Consider the following 19,227-nt stretch of genomic DNA (forward strand, 5'->3'; position numbering starts at 1 on the left):
CATAGATATATTTTTTTCGTATTTGTGTGCCATTTTGTTTAATACTGCACAGCATATTTTTATTTGTAACAAGCAGTATATTTTTCTTAAAACGTTGAAATAATTTAAACAAAAACGAAAAGAATATAATGAGTTGTGAAAAGTTCATTAAATAAAATAAACATTCTCTGAAGTTTTATTTATTGTTTATGTGAATAGACTACATTATTACAATATTGTATGTAAAATATGTCTATATACAAATATACAATATACAAAAGGCACAATATATCTACATTCTTTAGATCATGTACAGAAAAATACAAATAAAATTTGAATATACAAGTGACTATCTGTAACAAATAAAACAGCTTTATTGCTGTATATTGTAAGGTGAAAGTAAACTTTTAATTTTTTTAAAATATTGCGCTTCGCATACAAATTACTTAAAGATTATCTGTAAATAGCTTGCAGTACATGGTTATTAATTTGTCAAGAGAAAAAACTGTTCTATATATCTATTTTAGTTAGTATTATACAAACTTACAGAAAAATATTTCATTATTGTTGTAGCCTATTGCGAGTATATCCATATGGTTCCTTGATAAATCACAATTAACGAGTTACAAATGTCATTTGTTTTAATTGATTACTTTTATATTAAAAAAAATTCCTTTTGTAATGACAAATATTTTTTATGATTTTCAGTAGATTACTATTTGTGCATAACATTAAAAACAATTTAAATATGATGACAATTAAATATGTAGAAATAATAATTGTCATTATAATAAATTTCGTTAGAAACGTACAAATATAGTAAACTATATATAAAGCTACTTCGCAGTTTTTGTTCGTTGTAATTATTATCTATTGTGTACGAATGCATTTTCATGATTTGAGAATGTAGGTATGCATTTAAAAGTACCTAATGTAAATATAATTACAAATTATAATAAAGTCAATTAAAATGTGTGCGCGTGTATGTAAAATATTGTTGTATCGTTAACAATATAGTAATCATAAGACATCTGACTTCCACTTTTTTGTGTAGACTGTAATGCATAAATTTGATCAAATTGAACAGATTAACATAATCTTCGCATTTCTAGAAATATAAAAGATCACTGTTTTTTTCGCTTTCCGCGATACTTTATCACAAAGTTAGTTATTTTTAATATTTTTCATTACTACTTGTAATAGTTTAAAGGAAAACTTGTATAATAACTAACGTAAAATACACGTAAATGCAAAGAAATTGATATAAAATTCGATTAACTAATGCTCTCTTTCATAATTTCGTAAGTATCTTTGTTATATAATTAAACAAGTAAATGTTACATATATATCACTGCAAAATGAATTGTGCGTATTATGAAAAGTTTAAGTATCATGACAATTTTCTGTAATGATTTTATGCATTGTACTTATATAAATTCACAGGTAAATTTTTAATCGATGAAGTACCAAGAGTATTTTCTACAAAATATTTCTATAAAAAGTTACTAATATTATTCCCAATGAGTATCAGTGAATAAGTTTTGTATACAGAGAGACATATAAGCTGTATAAAACCGTATTTTGAATTTACCAAATTCAAATCAAAACAATGCTTCAATGGAAGCAGTATAATTATGTTTCTATATTATAAAGATGTAATATAATTTAAAAGTATTCTAAGAATATCAATTAAAACCTGATTAACTTTATAGGAATGTAAAGTCAGCTACGAAAATATACCAATCATCAGAATTTCACAATAAATTTGCATGATATAAATCATACAAAAATTGAATTTTCTAACATTTTGTATTGCCACACTATATCTAAAATTTTTATATACAAACATAACAATATTAATTTTTCAGTTCCACTAGCTCCAAACACAAGTGATTCAAAATGCAATTTTTTAAATATTCTAAGTTTTCCAGTTCTCTTTAATACAAAAGATAATCAAAACAAAGATTTTATGTAATAAGTGACCAAGACAGAAAAATATGAAATAACTGTATACATGTGCATAAATGTAGTTTTAAAAATAGTTATAAAGTTAGATGTTATGTTAAACTAGTGGAAATAAATTATATAGACATTAGTTTTTAAACTCTTTGGTTTCATCATAATAATTATTACATAAAATCCTTGGTTCTAGTACTGCTTACTATCGTTTCCTCAATTCAGAAAGTTGTTCCCTAGTGTTAGAAAATTTGTAATCATTCAATTCTTATGACATGTATAATAAGAAAATTTCAGTTCACCTTCATTCATCAAATCTTTTGATGTAATTATTCTTTTGCAATTATTTTAATAATACAATGCCATATAATTTACAAAGTACGTGGGAACAAAAACTTGTATTAAAAAGAAAATTACATAATGATAAGCCATATATTTATAAATTAATAAGCATAATTCTGGAAAATTGCTATCAAAATGAAAAACCAATTTTATTTCAAGATTTCTACAAGAAAAATAATAATACTGATCGATATATTTTTTCTTAAAGGAATAATGTCAAATTAAGGATCAGCTATCAAAATCAAAAGTTAGCAAACAAAATGTTACTTAATTATTCCGTACGAACTAAAACATTCATTATCGCGATTCTTTTGTTTAAATTTTTAAACCAAAAAGTAATGAACTATTAGAATTACATTAATTACTTAAATTACGGTTCAATTTTCACAATTTCTCAATGGAACAAAACTTTAATTCCTGAAAATACAAACTCAAAAATATAAAAGTACAAAATATTATGTTGCTACCTCGAAATAGTAGAATTCTGTATATAATCTTTAAATCAAATCAGGAAAGAAAAATACATTAAAATATTAACAAATTTTGCACATGGCAATTTGAACACAAACTGGTTAGTTTCATTTGGTTTATATGGCATGAATCTAGTATTTGGTTTTCTTGTTACTTAATATTCAGTGTTAACAAAGATATATTTTTAAAGATAGAGTAATTAATCTTAAGTATAAAATAAGTTACTTTTACGTTTGTGAGTTCTGGTTACGTGACCAGTATTTCCAATATATATGCTTTAATATAAAAGAGAAGCACTGGATTAAATATCTGTACAAAATAGAAAGATCTTAACTAAACTATTAGCAAACTGATCCTTTTTTATACAAACATGTAAAACTGTTGTTATCGACAATGTATAGAATACAAGATGCTATGTACAATATATTGTATATAATAGTCTTCTTACAACCCTTTAGTAATCAATATTCATCAAAAAGATGGAAATATATTATCAATGTATATATATATATATAGTATATAGAGCATTAAAAATTTTCAATTCATGTTTTCATTAGGCAGTTTTTACTTCCTTTGTTGTATAAAACTATTATGAAAACGTTTACTTTTCCGTTATAAACGGAAATAATCACGAGATTTACATTAATACAATATACATAATATATATTGTCTTACCAGAATATCCTTTCCTAATCGACATCTTAATACTTCTTTGACTATAATTTCACTTCACTATGTATCAAACACTAAATGTTGAATGCATATGTTTGGATCAAAAGTCATTTCACTTTTTATTCACATTTATCATTATTGGAGCATTAACGACTCGAGATTTCTATGCAAAATCGTGTCCTTGACAGCATTAAATACAACTTTTATGTTTTCTGTATCCACAGCAGTAGTAAAATGGTGAAAAAGAGGTTTCCTTGGATCCCTTTTAACAGATATAAACATTTCAAGTATAAAATTCTGCACATCCTTCATGGAATGTGAATCTCCTGTGAATTGTGGAAAGTACCAACGAACATTCGTATCAGGAGATCTTACTTTTTTGTCTAACAAATCGGTTTTATTTAAAAATAGAATGATAGACACTCCACCAAATATCATATTGTTGACTATTGTATCAAATATATTTTTCGATTCTTCCAACCGATTGGTTCTTCTGTAATATTAACAGATATTTTACATGATGATTCAATCCTCTTAGTACATAAACTTTAAACGAACATACCTATCTTCTAACAACACTTGATCAAATTCGGATGATGAAACAAGAAAAAGTATCGAGGTAACACAATCAAAACACTGGTACCATTTTTGTCTTTGTGATCGTTGTCCTCCAACATCAACAAACAGAAATGGAATATTATTAATTTGTATGACAAATTCTGAAATTCCTTTAGTTGCTTTTCTGCAATGTAAAATATCTTGATGTGTAGGTACATAATCCTGTAAGTAAATAATACTTATAATAGGCTAAATTATATACATATATAAAAGTAACAAAATACAGTTTATAATTCATAAGAAATTAGATAATAAAATTAAATAATATTACCACTCTTGCAATCCTGTCAAGATTATCCAAGAAATATTGAACTGAATCACTCTGTGAAGAAAAAATATAATTTTAAAGCATCTAGTGTAACATGAAACATAATTATTGAAAAAAAAAAGAAAGAAATATCTTACTAATTGAAATTCTCTTCTTCTATCAAAGGCTTTTCTGATCGATGCATCTTTCCATAAACTTTGCAAAGCTGGTACGTAATGAAGGAACAATCTAGCATCCAACACCATAGTATTTTCAAATTTCAATAACTGATAACCAATATCATAATTTTTAGAGTTTTCCCATGGAATATTTAACTTGTCACGAGCATCTACTAAGACCTTCATTCCTTTAATTATATTTTGGTAAATTACATGTTGATATTCTTTAATTAATTCAGGCTGAAACAAATGATTATTATAAATATTAGAAATTTATATAAATGTATTTTTTTAGAAACATGAAAAGCCATCTAAAGAAGCTTACATTTGAAAATCTATCTTTCATAAACAGTTTAGATACTATCCATTTCATATATTTGTAACATGTATGTCTAATGATTACAACTGCTATAAATGGTAAAACAAACAAACTGATAGAAAATGTTTAAACTTAGCAGTCTATATTTAATGTATACTTGTTGAACATTTCTTTCAAATTACGTTCATTTCAAAATACATTCAATTTTATAAATAAGGAGTAATAATTTAGTTCTAAAAATTGATCTGAACAGCAATTGATATGTAGATTTATATATTTATAATTATTTTCAAACATAAATGAATAAACAGGACTACAAACAAACTAGAATTCTTTGTTAGTGACAATACAAGTGACTAAAAATCATATTTCGTAGATTTTAAATGGAGAAATATAAACGTTATTTGTTTTTATTTCAAATTTATTTTCTCACATTTTTTAGCTATTATATTTTGGTTAACCACCTTTCTGTAGCGAGATATTTAAACGACAACTACAATAACATTGACAGAAGCTCAAATAAAATTACACATTTCTATGAACGAATTACACGTAATCCAAAGTTGAAACATTTTAAAAAATAACGAGAATATATTGTACGACATATTAGGAGGAAATTGAGCTAGGAACGAAATTGTCTTGGTGAGAAACGAAGGATGTCTCACCTCGAATTTAATTCCGTGAATAATTCGCATCTGTTTGAGGAATGTCGACTTTCCGCTCTCGCCTGCCCCGAGGAGCAGCAGCTTAACCTGTCGCCGAAGAGTTTGACGATCCTTCTCCAGCATTCGATCGATTTCTTGACTTTTGTAACGCTGCTCGATCTCCTCGGGGCTGAACTTGAACCGCAGGCAACAAGTACATGACCACGTTAAGGATCCCGCCATCTTGCTACCCTGCTACCCTCCTCTTCCTTCCTTCCGGCGTTTCTTCCGTGTCAGACTGTCCTTCCGAAGGAATATATCCTTGATCGTCCAAACACCGCACATACACAGATAGAGAGAGAGAGAGAGACAGAGAGAGAAAGAGAGACAGAAACACGCAGACCCGTGAACGAGTGTTCTCGCGAACCGCGTATCGTAACGTAATGCGCGTATCGAACGAGCCACCCGTGAACAACCTGTTCGTAATTGCACGGGATCGGCACACCAAGCGATTCAGAACCGCATTTTTCACCTAGGCGTAGCCGGGGAATGCAACCACCGAATCAACGTCAACACACCAGAGAATCGTCGTTTCGATTCTAGCTTCGCACCAGGCCCCACACCTACCGTTAATCGCCAGACTCACGCCGCTGGCTGCCCACGATCGTCGTCTCTGGTTCCTCGCGGATTGGACATGATTAAATAATCGTTCTAATTACCGAGTAACAGAGCTAACTCACGCATCGTTCTCATCGCGCTTTATCCAGCGAGTGCGAGGCCGACCCTCACCGCCTTTTATATAGAAAACTTTCGTTCTTGGTTAATGATAGTACCGACAGGATTCACGGCACCTGTACTTCTCTCGACTCAAGTATCGAGACAAACGTGCAACGGATCACCTATGCCGAACTACATAATAATAATGCGGGGGAAGAAATATGCGAAACAGCGAACGGGAAAATCTACTCCCCACCACGACATATTTGTTGTGAGATACTGCCGCAACGCATACACGTACAGGGCGCGCACACGGTCTCTGAAACCGACCGAAAGCACACCTCTCGGTTCAACCGCGTGATCGGTTTTGCGCGCTGTCATTCGTCGGGAGGCCTTCCTTTTTTTATTTATCCTTGTCGATACTGCAACGCACTGCGACCGAGATTCCCCTTGAACATCGTGCGTCAACGATTACACAGTTTTGGTTATGTGGAGGGGAGAGAACAACTCATTTTTCCATAGCTTCCTATCGTCGATTGACAAATCTCTACCTTGCGTTACTGTACTTTACCTTCTTTTACTATATGCCGGTTTTTCAATCAAGCATAGGAGACGATGACAAGGCGCTAGATTGGTGAATATGATAGATATCAGTACTGACCAATCCCAGTAACTCACTTTTGAGAACGCCGCAGATTCCTTTGTACACATATGACTCATTGTTGCTGTTATAGATGGCGTGGTAGTTCATAGCAGATAATTGTAGTTGTCAAACAGAATCGAGGAAGTACATATTGTGAATTTTAAATAAACAATTTATAAAGAAACATGTCGTTAGCCGATGAGTTATTAGCAGATCTTGAAGAGAATGACGATAACGATGACATCGCGGAAGAACCGGAGCCGGATTTTATTCCGGCTTCTGTTTCGAAAACCATCGAAGAAGGTCAGCTAGTCTTTATTTTCATATAATACTATTTTATTTACTAATTAGTATTTACTAATAAAAATATAGTTCCACGAGGTACTGTACTTTCTAAATACTGAACATTAATATATTAATCTTTAATTCACTTGCAGAAATAAAAGTAGCTTCTGTAAGAGAATTGGCAAAACTTCGTGATTCAGAACAGTTACAAAAAGTAATGTTACAAATAGAAAAATACAGTAAAATTCCTAGAAAGTCAGCAGATATTATTGGGCCTGTTGAGTCTGATCCAGAATATCAACTTATCGTCGAAGCTAATAACATGGCTGTAGATATTGATGATGAAATAGGTATAACGAATGTTATAATTTTTAATAATTGTACAATGCTCTCATACTTATTATATATTGTTCATACAATTATATTGTAATTTATATTTTTCAGCTACCATACATCGGTTTGCCAGAGATAAATATTCCAAAAGATTTCCAGAATTGGAATCTTTAGTTGTTGGTCCATTAGAATATGTGATGACAGTTAGAGAATTAGGAAATGATTTAGATAGAGCAAAAAACAATGAAACATTGCAACAATTTCTTACTCAAGCAACAATTATGGTGGTTTCAGTTACTGCTTCAACAACTCAAGGGTAATTTATTTTGTGATAAATTTTTAAGGTATGAATAATCAGATAAAATCTTTTATGTGTAAAATTATTTTATTTATAGACAATTATTAACAGAAGAAGAAAAGGAAGCTATTTGCGAGGCATGCGATATGGCAGTAGAATTGAATAACTGCAAGTTAAAAATATTTGAATATGTTGAAAGTAGGATGGCATTTATCGCGCCAAATCTTTCTGTAATAGTGGGTGCATCTACAGCAGCAAAAATTATGGGTATTGTAAAAAGATATATACTTACTTCTTTCAATCCAGAGAAATATTTAAACCTGCATTAACATATATTCTGTCGTTAGGTGTTGCTGGCGGACTGACGAAACTTTCCAAAATGCCAGCATGCAATGTTTTAGTTTTGGGATCTCAAAAAACCACATTATCTGGATTTTCTCAAGTTACAACATTACCTCACACTGGATTTATATATTATTCTGATATTGTACAAGAAACACCACCAGTAAGTTAATATGCAATAACATATGTGTTAAATGTATCTTTCAAATATTTTTTATTATTGCTAATTTATCTTTTCAGGATTTACGAAGAAAAGCAGCAAGGCTTGTGGCAGCAAAGAGTATGTTAGCTGCTCGAGTTGATGCGTGTCATGAAAGTACAGATGGTCATATTGGTCAAATGTTTCGTGAAGAAATTGAGAAAAAGCTCGATAAGCTTCAAGAACCACCTCCTGTTAAATTTGTGAAACCTTTACCAAAACCCATTGATCCAGGACGAAAGAAACGTGGTGGTAAACGCGTCAGAAAAATGAAGGAACGTTACGCTATCACTGAATTTAGGAAACACGCAAATAGAATGAATTTTGCAGATGTAAGCTTCTTTCTTCCTTTTTCAGTCTTTTTTTATAATATTCATATTAATGGAATTTTAATGGTTTCATAGATCGAGAATGATGCTTATCAAGAAGATCTTGGTTATTCGCGTGGAACAATTGGCAAAGCAGGGACCGGTCGTATTCGACTACCACAAATCGATGAAAAAACAAAAGTACGGATATCAAAAACGCTCCAGAAAAATTTACAAAAACAGCAACAATGGGGTGGTAGTACAACAGTTAAAAAACAAGTTTCCGGTACAGCATCTAGTGTTGCATTTACTCCATTGCAGGTAAACAATTTATTGTATATATGTTAATATATAATTTATTGTATATATGTATATAATTAGGGAAATTTAATATATATATTGTATAATGTATTAGATTTTATACATATATATGTATATATTAAATTTCGTAGTTAACATAATTTTCATTATTAAATTGAATATATATTTGTGGTTACAGGGTTTGGAAATTGTAAATCCACAAGCCGCGGAAAAGAAAGTAAACGAAGCCAATGCTAAATATTTTTCGAATATAGCTGGATTTTTAAAAGTGAAAAAGACATAAGGGGACTGTACATAATATACAGTGTAATATATCATTAGTTCAATAAATTTTAACATGTTGAATGCCACACCAGTTTTACAAGGTTTTGCCGTTGCAACACGATGAATTTTTTATTATGCGGAAATATAAGGTGAAATATTACCTACAAGAGACATGTTACAGTGTATAATTGTCATTAATGAATTTATCTCACTGATGTCACTGGTGATCCCCACGGCGCTGTAGTGCAATTTCACAAATTCATTTATTTTTTGCGATTATATATTATCTCATAATGTTACTTCGCTTTGTTAAATAATTGTTCTGCGTTATGTCCCAGGACCTACCATAAACCATAATCCATCTCTCGGTCATACTTATTTGGATCCGCAATAATTCCAAAAAACCGTCACAAGATTTAGCATTTTTTACTTTTCTGTCAAGGTCCTTAATTGCCATCAAACATCAAGTCAAAACGTTCCTTAGAGTTATTGTTCATTAAGATAAAACACGGAAAAAGCGGGTTTTTACCATGTTCGACAGCCACTGGTGAGGGGCGCACATAATACATCTATATTTTATATATAAATAAAATTATTTTTATATGTTTTATATTGCGTTAATTTCATCACACCATTGTAGTAACGATAGTAATAATACAAAATTTATAACTATTGACATTTGTTCAAATTATGGATCTCTACTGATCTTGGTGCGCCGGTCACCAGTGACCCCCATGGCATTTAACGTGTTAACTACATTTGTTATATATATACATAATTATGTTTTGTAAACACAAGGTATGCTGTATTTATATATAACTGTATCTTATATCATTTAAATAATGACAAAGTAATATTAACTACAACGTTGCATAAATATTAATTTTTCCGCACAGCATTCTTTCAATATGATGAGGAAAGTTTAAAAGAACACGTAATAAATTTTTGTTTCTTTGTGTTTCTGTACTTCTAGTATTAATAATAAATTTATTAGGAAGTATTAAATTAGAAACATTTTATTTCAAATTAATATTTAAAATTGTTGCTATTGTACACGTTAATCAGGAATCTAATATCCTTGGTAAAAAGAGCGTGATATGTTGCCCAACAAGAGCGTAACTGAGAAGAAATATATGTCGTCCTAAGTTTACGTGTATGTGATATACGCAGACAACTTACAAATATGATAGATGACAGATGACCTGGTGGTGAACTGATCGTAAAAATAAACAGTGCGAAAGACTAGAGTGAAAAGGTATGCTAGCATAAACGCTTAGAGAAAGAAGGATGGATATACATATATGAGGTGCGTGGAAGAGCGAGAAGCGTGGTCGTGGCGGTAAAAGGTAGAGGAAGATAAGAAGAACACCGGGTGGAACGAACGGCAAACCAGAACTGGGTGTCGTAAGCTAATCGTTGAATGCTTTGAGTACTCGTGTGTGTTCTTACTTCGCTCCTCATCTCCTTTGAAGGATGCGTATATTATGCGAAGTTTCACGTTGGTTGTGTGTTCCACTTGATATTACGCGGGAAATGTGATTGTGCATTTATTGTGATATAGAAATTATAAGAAAATTGTTGTGACAAGGTGGAAATTCTGGTTTTTTCGCTGTGGTCCTGTCAGAGAAACCGGTGGCGAAAGAATAAGTCCTGACGACCATGGCGAGTTTTAAAGACTTACAGAATGATTGGTATACGTTATGTCAGGATTGTACTGACTGTTGGACACGCTCTGGTGAGTCTTTACTTTCTTTTTATACCCATCGTGATTGCTAATTTCCAAGAATTATGGATACAGAATATTAAAAAAATTAATATAAAATAAATCTAAACATTTTTTTGATAAATTTTTATAAAATTTTTCATATTTACTTTTTGTTATATCTTGTTTACGACTAATTCCGAAATATTAAAATTATTTTAATATAAAAGCATATCGGTTAACGACAAATTTCGTTGAAACTGTTACAAAAAGAAGTTTGGGTGTTATAGTGTAAAAAATGGATGGAACGCAAAACACTTTTATGTTATTATTTCGGTACATTCGGTATACAAAATAAGTCATATAAATTGCAACAGGTAAAGGTCCTCTAAAAGAAATGATGTAATGAAAAATTGTTTGTTGAAACTTTCACGTTCAAATCAATTATTTTTCAACACTTCATTTCACTTAGGTAACATTCTCTTGTAACAGATCACGTGACACACCTTGTACAGTATTATATTTATATATTTGTATATGTATTGTGTTACCGTGTCACCATCGGACGACGAGAAATAAGACATAAGAAACGTACATAACAATACAAAATCGTAATGTCATTTCAATATATTTATTGGATATTTTAATTCATATTATTAATCGTTTGATTACTTACTAAATTAAATGAAATATGTAACATGTATAAATACATTCATATTTATAAAGAAAACATTCCCCTGTTAAGATAACACTAATTCTCGTATTGGAATACTTATACAATTTCTCTGTATAATTTACGTAATCCTGTGGGGGTATTAATATAGATTAAGTCATAAAATACATATCTATCAGTATTCGCGGTTAGATCTTTTTATATCAATTATAATCTCCAATTAACTGGTTAAGTGGTGGTAACGTAGTTACACAATCTTGTATTACATTTCTCGATCATTATCAATGAAATTGTGATAACTTTTCATTTAAAAAATAGTACGCGAAGTAGTATGCGATGTAAGTAAAGTGAGATTTACTTGAGAGATTTTTGTTTTATATTGTATTATTCATTTTTTTGAGCTTGTGTATTTATGAAACTGAAACGTACGTAATTTCGAATAAAAATAATTTTGTAGGAATATGTAGATTAATTAGAAATTCAGATTTATATTTGAGTCGTTAATGTCGATAAATTTTTTATTCAATTAGTATGTGCGAAAGTATACAGCAATAATGGAATGGTATCTTAAGGATCGCTTGCGTGAAATTCTTCAATTATCGGTAGATATTTTTGCAGACGGATAATCTGATTTAAATACTTCATCTAATTAGCGGATACATAGCTACCACGGAGAAAGATCTTTAGATTTTTAATTAGTAGGAAGTAAGGTTTATATCTTTTTATGTTGCGTTCTATAGTGCATGGATATGAGCATCAAAAGGAATTCAGCGAAGCAGGTAAATATAGAGAATATTTATTTTTTGAAGAGGTGCGAAATTCTTCGTTGTTTATTGGAAATGATATTAACCTTTCAAATTGTAGCATGATGTAACGGTATTTAGTTTCGATGAAGCAATGAAACTCGAATTATGTTCAATATGCAGAGCATGTAGATATTTTGTGTTTTAAGTTGTCTAACGCGTAATTACGTAACCTGGTAAGATGTGTTTGTTATGCGAATACTTTCTCGCATCAACAATTCGCAATTCGATGTAACATTATACGAGAAAGCGATGAGATACCACCTCTCGCGGAAAAGAGCAGTCTCTTTTCCTCCCTACAAGTTTTCGATTAACAAAATCGTCCTGTCAAGACAATTTTCATGCGGGTGAAAGTTTACTTACAACTAAACGATACTTGTTTAACTCGTTTTGCTAACGACGCCTATGTGAAGGGATAACAATTTTATATTACTTTCCTTTTCTTCTAAATCAGAGTAAAACAATTTTACTTGTTTATATTTTGTTCGAATTTTCTTTAAAATACAAGGTAGTAGTTCAAATGGTCATTTACTATCTCTCTGCGCAGGAAAGTGTTCTATTAATTTCCATATTTAAGTAAAATCTAACTTTTAATCAGTTTAAAGATTGTTGAAAGATAAGCGGCCGAGTAGAGATCGTGCAGAGGTTGTAGTTTCCAGAACAGTGAGAATCCAATTTCTGTGAAAAGTCAGGGTATATATATATAATAGTTTCACTAATTTCGTTCAATCTTATTCCGAGATCGACGTATCCTCCTGGATTCTGATTCGAAGGCTGCATTCATCAGGCAGCAATCCGTGAAACGCTTCTGTATGATAAAAACTATGCGAGAAAAATGAACGAACGTGCCTCGTTGTTCGGTCACGTAACGTGGAAAATTTCATATATGAACGCCGTACAAGCGTACGCACGTAGCCCTTATCGACTGTCGCGCGTTCTCCGACGACATGTAATCGGTCGATGAATGAAAATTGGTCTACATGCCGCTACATTTGCAACCGTTGAATACGCATGCATTCTTGATCTCTTCTAACGGGCCTTTATCTTAAGAAGTTTTGTTTCCCACTCGAGACAGCTTTTCTTGTTTAACGTGACTGCATCGATCGTCTTTTCGTGTCAGCAGGTTTCTCTTGCGTCTTATATAGAGTGTATAGAAAATCTAGTTGAATTCTTTAGAGGTTAACGCTTTGACAGTATAATAAAATGACGAAGAGTCGTTTTATAATTATCTTATTATGGTCAACGGAGAAAAATATATTTATCCTCAATCATTTCTAATTTTTAGAAGTGAGTTAAAATCAATGGATATGAATTTACAGAGATAGCTAGTATGCATCCATCGACATAGCAAGCAATCCATCGTTAGATAACGCGAGATTGACCTTTTCTTTGCTTCTCTCTTTCACGGAATAAATTTCTCTTTTTAAATCGTGTTTCACCTGTGTTATTCTTAAACAAAAATCAGTTACTTTCCATCCTCGATGAAATCTCGTCTTTTTTTCTTTTTCTTCGATTCGAAAAATCTTGACTAATTGTTATCACGATCACAGAATTTCTCGTAGTCGTAGACGCTTGACTGTAGAATTGAACGAAACCAATTATGCGGTTAGTGTTCCATAATTATCGACTCGCATAGACGATACCGCAACGGCGATCACCACCACCACAATCGATATCTCGCGATCGATCTCTTTGACAAGTATTTGACGCGGAGGAATTCATCAGTCTATTCTATAGTAATCTGAATATCTCGATAGTGAAGTGAACTGTTAAAGTTGTACACTCGGTGGAAGAGATAGAGAGAGGAAATGAATTAAACCATCAGTCGACGACACCGATTCATGTATTAGTTGTAAATGTTTTATAAAGATTTGTCAGAATTTGGATCAGTGTTTCCTAACCTTTTTTGAGTCGTGATCCTTTCTCGTAATAATCAAATAATTCGCGACTTCTCCATATAAAAAGCATTTCGAATAAAATGTACCAATTTATTACATGTAATTGTGTCTAACTGTATATACGATTTTAACGTAATAACAATTTCTAGTACAGACAATTTTTGTGTCATGTAAAAGAAGGGAAAAGAACTATGTATTCAGTAATAAGAATTTCAAAAATGTTTGAAACTGTTCCGATTCCTAGAGTATTGGATTACACTTTCGATCTTTTTTCAATTTCTCTTTTATTCGTATCTTTTTTGATAAACTATAGGCGGTAAGATCTCGCATTCACGGCTCGTTATACAGAATTTCAACTGTTTCCCGGGTTCATGACTAGATTAATGGACATGGGAAAGTCGAAAAGCGTAATATTATCGTCAATGTCATTTGTACTGAGATGGATAGGTCGTGATAGGTACTGAAGAAGTACTAGAGTATAATTAACAGTATATTTATTAACAACACTCCCAATATACACTTTTCGTGGAGTTCACGATTGCACTAGCGGTTCGCGGTTACAAGTTCGATTTCTAGACGGTGCGATACGATGTCGATCGAACAGAGTTCGGGGAGCTCTAGTCAACTATCAACCTCAAATTGGTGACCCCGACGTGATCTGAGACAAAAGAGAAAAGACCGTGATAGTAGTGCTACTGAGACTCAAACCGCCGCGGTTTTTTTTGGCGGGGGTCACAAATTTTACTTTGCCGTCCATGATATCCGCCGCGGCCTCGAATTGCATCTCCAATAAGGTGAACCATGTGGTGTCCGGGGGCTGCAGTGAGGGCATGCTGACCATTTTTGGTTGGCTGCGCACCTGCTATTCGCAGCCTCGTTAGTACTTACAATCGCACAAACGTTTTAATTCGCGGCGGTTGAAGTCTTAGGTAGCATTATCACGGTCACATCTCTTTCGCTTCAGATCACGTCGGGATCACCGACGCTGCGCTCTGGTGTAGATGTCGCTGCTGGGATACTGCTGTTTTTCTTCTCATTTTTGTGTCGTAGAAGAAAAATCTGAGACTACGGGCGCCGGGATTTGAACTTGGGTCCCGAACGTTTGTAACCAAAGGCGCTAACCACTGCGCTACCGTCGTCCGGTAGTAGATGTTGTCGAGTGCCGCCACAATACACTGTTTCACTAGATTGGGGTTAGGTTAGAGTTAGGTCGAATTATCAATTATTATCGATCAGAACTCTGTAAGAGGTAAAAATCGCGACTGCCCCGCCAGTTATATAAATTTCGAGATACAGACAACGCGAGACATTCCTTTTTTCAGTTAGCTATAGTACGCACATTTAATCATCCAGTAACTCGTAATACCTCGGGTTATCTCGATCGCACTCTAGTAAATACCGTTACTGCATAAACTTTCGCGCCATGATCCCAAGGGGAATACCTTATCAACCTGACAAGCAGTTTCTATCCACGAATTATGGACACTCTTCCTAGATCTGCCTATTTGACACTCGAACCATCTGCCATTTACGGAAATGTAGAATATTTCGTAAACACGGAACATTATTCTCATAAGTGGACTTTATCGTAAACGACGATATAGCATTCGTTTGGAACTGATTTTCTCAGTACGATCAGAAAATGTTACTTTCTCACCAACCTAATAAAAAATACATTAATCGATATTTTCATCGTTTTGAAGTTTCCATTATTGAACACCCTCTTTTATAAGAGCGACATGTACACATACATGTTCTCATGAATAGTTTATGACATACTCCGGAATAGAATTGTCCTTTCTCCGCGAATTGATTACCTTGCTTTTGTCACACAAGATCTCATTCGTACCTTGAACAACCTTTCTAAGTAGAACAATACTTTCGAAAGCATTCAAAGGATCGGTTTCAATGAAACAATGTTCTTCCGATCACCGATACAAGTTGTAAAAGGCGATACACAGGTTCGTTGGAAAGTACCAATCGAATGCACATTTTGATCAAACTGCAACGTAACACTCTCACGTTACTATTGCCGCGACATCAATGATGGATGCATCGACGAAACTCGATCGCGATCCAGTCTTTTAGGAATTACTGCCAATTAGAAATTGTAGAAGTTGCCATTTATAAGCCTGCACTATGATAAAGAACTTGCATTATGGTTACAGTAGATTTATGGTGCGGGCATATGTGTTTTGTGGAAAAGTAGAACGTCTAAACAACTATCTGTGGCAAGTGGAGGTGGAAATCTAAGCTTTCCTCAGAGAAATATAATATAATTTATACGATCTGTCGTTCGATAAAGTAACTTTGATTGTGTTAAGGACTTATGGCTTGTTTTTGTATCGAGTTATTCTTTTTTCAATTATGTGTGTCACGTATTTACCGAGATTGGAGAAAATATCTAGTATTTTCGTAATTCTTTTTACATTCAATAGATTTGGAGCATTTAGTCCGATCGCCTCTAGGCGTACACGTGTGACTTACATCGATGCATTTTATTGCCACCGACTCGCAGTTTGATCGACGTAGCGTGAGATATATTTATTCAATTACGCACTTAGTACCGAGAGTCGCTCTCTCCTTTGAGTCTTGATTCTTGGATCGATACGGTCCATACGACCGATTCAAGTACTAAACCAGTGACCAATGTATACGACGTGGTCGTTCGTGATACCCTTGAGGCTGTCGTTAATTGGAAAAGAAATTAGTGGTCGTGAGCTTCGAGTATTTTCTTTTTCTATTTGGTGAACTAGTGGCACGCAAAGTCGACAAGTAGCTACTAGTAGGTCGTAACGAGTGATCGAAAGATATACCACGTTTTTTTCTCTTTTAATTGACTGTTTACAGTTGCATCAACTACTGTAATGGATTATTAGCGACACAATTGGAATCACCAAGTTCGAGTTTCATAATTTTTGGAAAAGAAACATGGTTTCAAACGCGATTTTCTCAAGAACTATGTCCCGAACGTGAACGTGTTATTTCGTATTTCTTCTCCGTTTTTTACGAACCGCGATTATTTGCGTTTTATGTTTTATCCTTTACAGGGAATGTTTTACTTTGATTATCTTGTAGATATGTTATTGCATTTTATGTGCATTCTACATATCTTTGCGCGTTTAAATTTTCCATAAACGTATTAACATCTACAGGCTAATATTTCATTTTTATTATGTTACATTATTGAAACTGCAAGTTACATCGTTTAATTTGATATTTAAGATTATGTGAATGAATATAACGTGTATAAGCATGTAAAGTTACAAATCAATTTTAATTACACATTCTGAAAATATATCTATCTATCTTCAGCTTCTCACCGCAGGGTTAATGACGGTAATACAACTTGCACTTTTCACTTACATTTCACAGTGTTGCTGGAAGTTCTCTTCACGTTCTAACATTCGTTAGCTCGTCATGATGGATATCCATTCCAAGAATTTGTTAAAAATTCCACGGTTTTAATACCAACTTTAAATGAGTGAAAAGTTCCCAATTTCTTATTTTTACGAAAATTATTTTTACGTAATTATGTAAATATTTTATGAAAGTGTTCATTTGTTATTTGTCAATTGTATTAATTAAAATAAATTATTATTCAAAAAGAAACAAATAAAAAAGGTTATGCATATTTTCGTTAAAAACTCTTAGATACTTAAAGAAGCGTTAATGCGGTTTCGATACAATTTAAATTACTATACGTAATTCGTTTCTTATCTGATAACATTTAAAAGTATTTCTTTATGCACCGTGGCAGAAAAATGATCGATACAGCTGGGGAGAGTTGCAAAATAGATTGCTTCTTCCGTTTCTATGAGCAGCAATTGCCTCGATTTCACGCTGTAACTGATTCAATCTATCATCTGATACTTATTAAACTTTTACCTTTAAGGTCGCACAAACTCATTTCAAGCTGACCTTTCATGGTTGAGCATCTACTCAATCACTTTTTTAACTTTCTCATGTCTTAAAATTATAAAAGTATTTTAGCAAATTTTCATCGAATACTACGTCTTAATATATGTGTATACACCTATGTATTTATATTTATAATGGTATATTTAAAGCTAATATCTAACGATATATTAAACAAGTTTGAGACGAAGAGAAAGAAGAAAGATGTGTTACATTCGCTCGTCCCTATTCAATGAGAGAAAACCTCGAAGTTTCTAATCCCTTAAGTAATAGGAAGACGTATATTAGATTTTTCCATTGAATTTAATTTTTCGAATGTAATGAAAGAACGAAAAAAATTGACGAAACTAGTAGTAGTAGCGAATATCGTGATGATGTCGTGTCATTAAAGCTTATCAGGATTTATTCACGAAACCAATTTTAACTAATATGAAATCTAAGTTTATAAGGTACATTCAACTGTCGTTAAACAGTTTCCTATACCAAATATAAATATAAATATAATATATAATTTGCATACATATAATTGCCTATAACATCGGAAATACAGGTATATAGGAAAGTAGCTCAAAGAAATTGATTTTCTTTTACTAATGACGCGATGCTTACTACTAATAACCTAGTTTCTAGAAATTCACTGTTGGAAAACGTGCATTTTGATTCGGTAATAAAATATAGTTTAAGTGTATTTGGTAAAACTTGGAGGGAACTAAAAAAGGTACATAAATGCTGCTCGATCTACATTAATGTATGACTTTAATTACTCGGTTCGTCAGTTATAGTATATACAGTCGTGGTTTATTTATTTTTGATCGTGTTTCATAATTGGCGGCGTATAAACGAAACATAAAGTTTGTTTGTATGGCGTACCTTCAATTCTTTTGGAATACCTTATATACACCATATATGTTGTTATTACATAGTTAATCTGAATAAAATCGGTCGATATCTTTCATTCGGCAAATCATTACGTTTATGGAATAAGAAAACAAGTTCTGTCAAGGCTATTAATTCAGATGAAGTCTTTTAGGAAAATCTTCAGAAATTTCTTCGTACAGTGTTGAATTACGTGTACGGAAGCTTTATTGAGCGATCA

At 32.4% G+C, this 19,227-nt stretch overlaps 3 protein-coding genes across 3 annotated transcripts in view; 2 read left to right on the forward strand and 1 right to left on the reverse strand.

The window, feature by feature from the left end:
• Window positions 1-359: 359 nt before the first annotated feature.
• LOC117210671 (guanine nucleotide-binding protein subunit alpha homolog) lies at window positions 360-5,670 on the reverse strand. Its single transcript, XM_033453906.1, has 5 exons — window positions 5,449-5,670; window positions 4,444-4,704; window positions 4,310-4,360; window positions 3,983-4,200; window positions 360-3,913 (listed from the first exon to the last, which is right to left on the reverse strand). The coding sequence occupies exons 1-5, from the start codon at window positions 5,668-5,670 to the stop codon at window positions 3,556-3,558; spliced, it is 1,110 nt and encodes a 369-aa protein (XP_033309797.1). The 3' UTR covers window positions 360-3,555.
• Window positions 5,671-6,492: 822 nt separating this feature from the next.
• LOC117210669 (U4/U6 small nuclear ribonucleoprotein Prp31) lies at window positions 6,493-10,142 on the forward strand. Its single transcript, XM_033453903.1, has 9 exons — window positions 6,493-6,778; window positions 6,879-7,090; window positions 7,225-7,422; window positions 7,517-7,721; window positions 7,801-7,970; window positions 8,051-8,208; window positions 8,286-8,576; window positions 8,649-8,873; window positions 9,052-10,142. The coding sequence occupies exons 2-9, from the start codon at window positions 6,973-6,975 to the stop codon at window positions 9,154-9,156; spliced, it is 1,470 nt and encodes a 489-aa protein (XP_033309794.1). The 5' UTR covers window positions 6,493-6,778; window positions 6,879-6,972; the 3' UTR covers window positions 9,157-10,142.
• A 140-nt stretch (window positions 10,143-10,282) lies between these two features.
• LOC117210666 (cerebellar degeneration-related protein 2) overlaps window positions 10,283-19,227 on the forward strand; it is a 53,144-nt gene continuing 44,199 nt past the window's right edge. The window contains exon 1 of the mRNA XM_033453894.1: window positions 10,283-10,872. Within this exon, the coding sequence (XP_033309785.1) occupies window positions 10,797-10,872 (76 nt within the window). The 5' untranslated portion in view covers window positions 10,283-10,796. The remainder of the gene's footprint in view (window positions 10,873-19,227) is intronic.

Source organism: Bombus bifarius, unplaced genomic scaffold (genome assembly GCF_011952205.1).
Source record: "Bombus bifarius isolate JDL3187 unplaced genomic scaffold, Bbif_JDL3187 scf7180000008208, whole genome shotgun sequence".
NCBI classification, from domain to species: Eukaryota; Metazoa; Arthropoda; class Insecta; order Hymenoptera; family Apidae; genus Bombus; species Bombus bifarius.

Excerpts from the sequence above, each read along its gene's own strand:
- LOC117210671 (XM_033453906.1), bottom strand. The coding sequence starts at position 5,670 with ATGGCGGGATCCTTAACGTGGTCATGTACTTGTTGCCTGCGGTTCAAG. Across the intron at positions 4,201-4,309 it reads TTGACAGGATTGCAAGAGTG|GATTATGTACCTACACATCA; the intron begins GTAATATTATTT and ends ATTTACTTACAG. Across the intron at positions 3,914-3,982 it reads CAAGTGTTGTTAGAAGATAG|AAGAACCAATCGGTTGGAAG; the intron begins GTATGTTCGTTT and ends TTAATATTACAG.
- LOC117210669 (XM_033453903.1), top strand. The coding sequence starts at position 6,973 with ATGTCGTTAGCCGATGAGTTATTAGCAGATCTTGAAGAGAATGACGAT. Across the intron at positions 7,423-7,516 it reads AGATATTGATGATGAAATAG|CTACCATACATCGGTTTGCC; the intron begins GTATAACGAATG and ends TATATTTTTCAG. Across the intron at positions 8,577-8,648 it reads ATAGAATGAATTTTGCAGAT|ATCGAGAATGATGCTTATCA; the intron begins GTAAGCTTCTTT and ends ATGGTTTCATAG.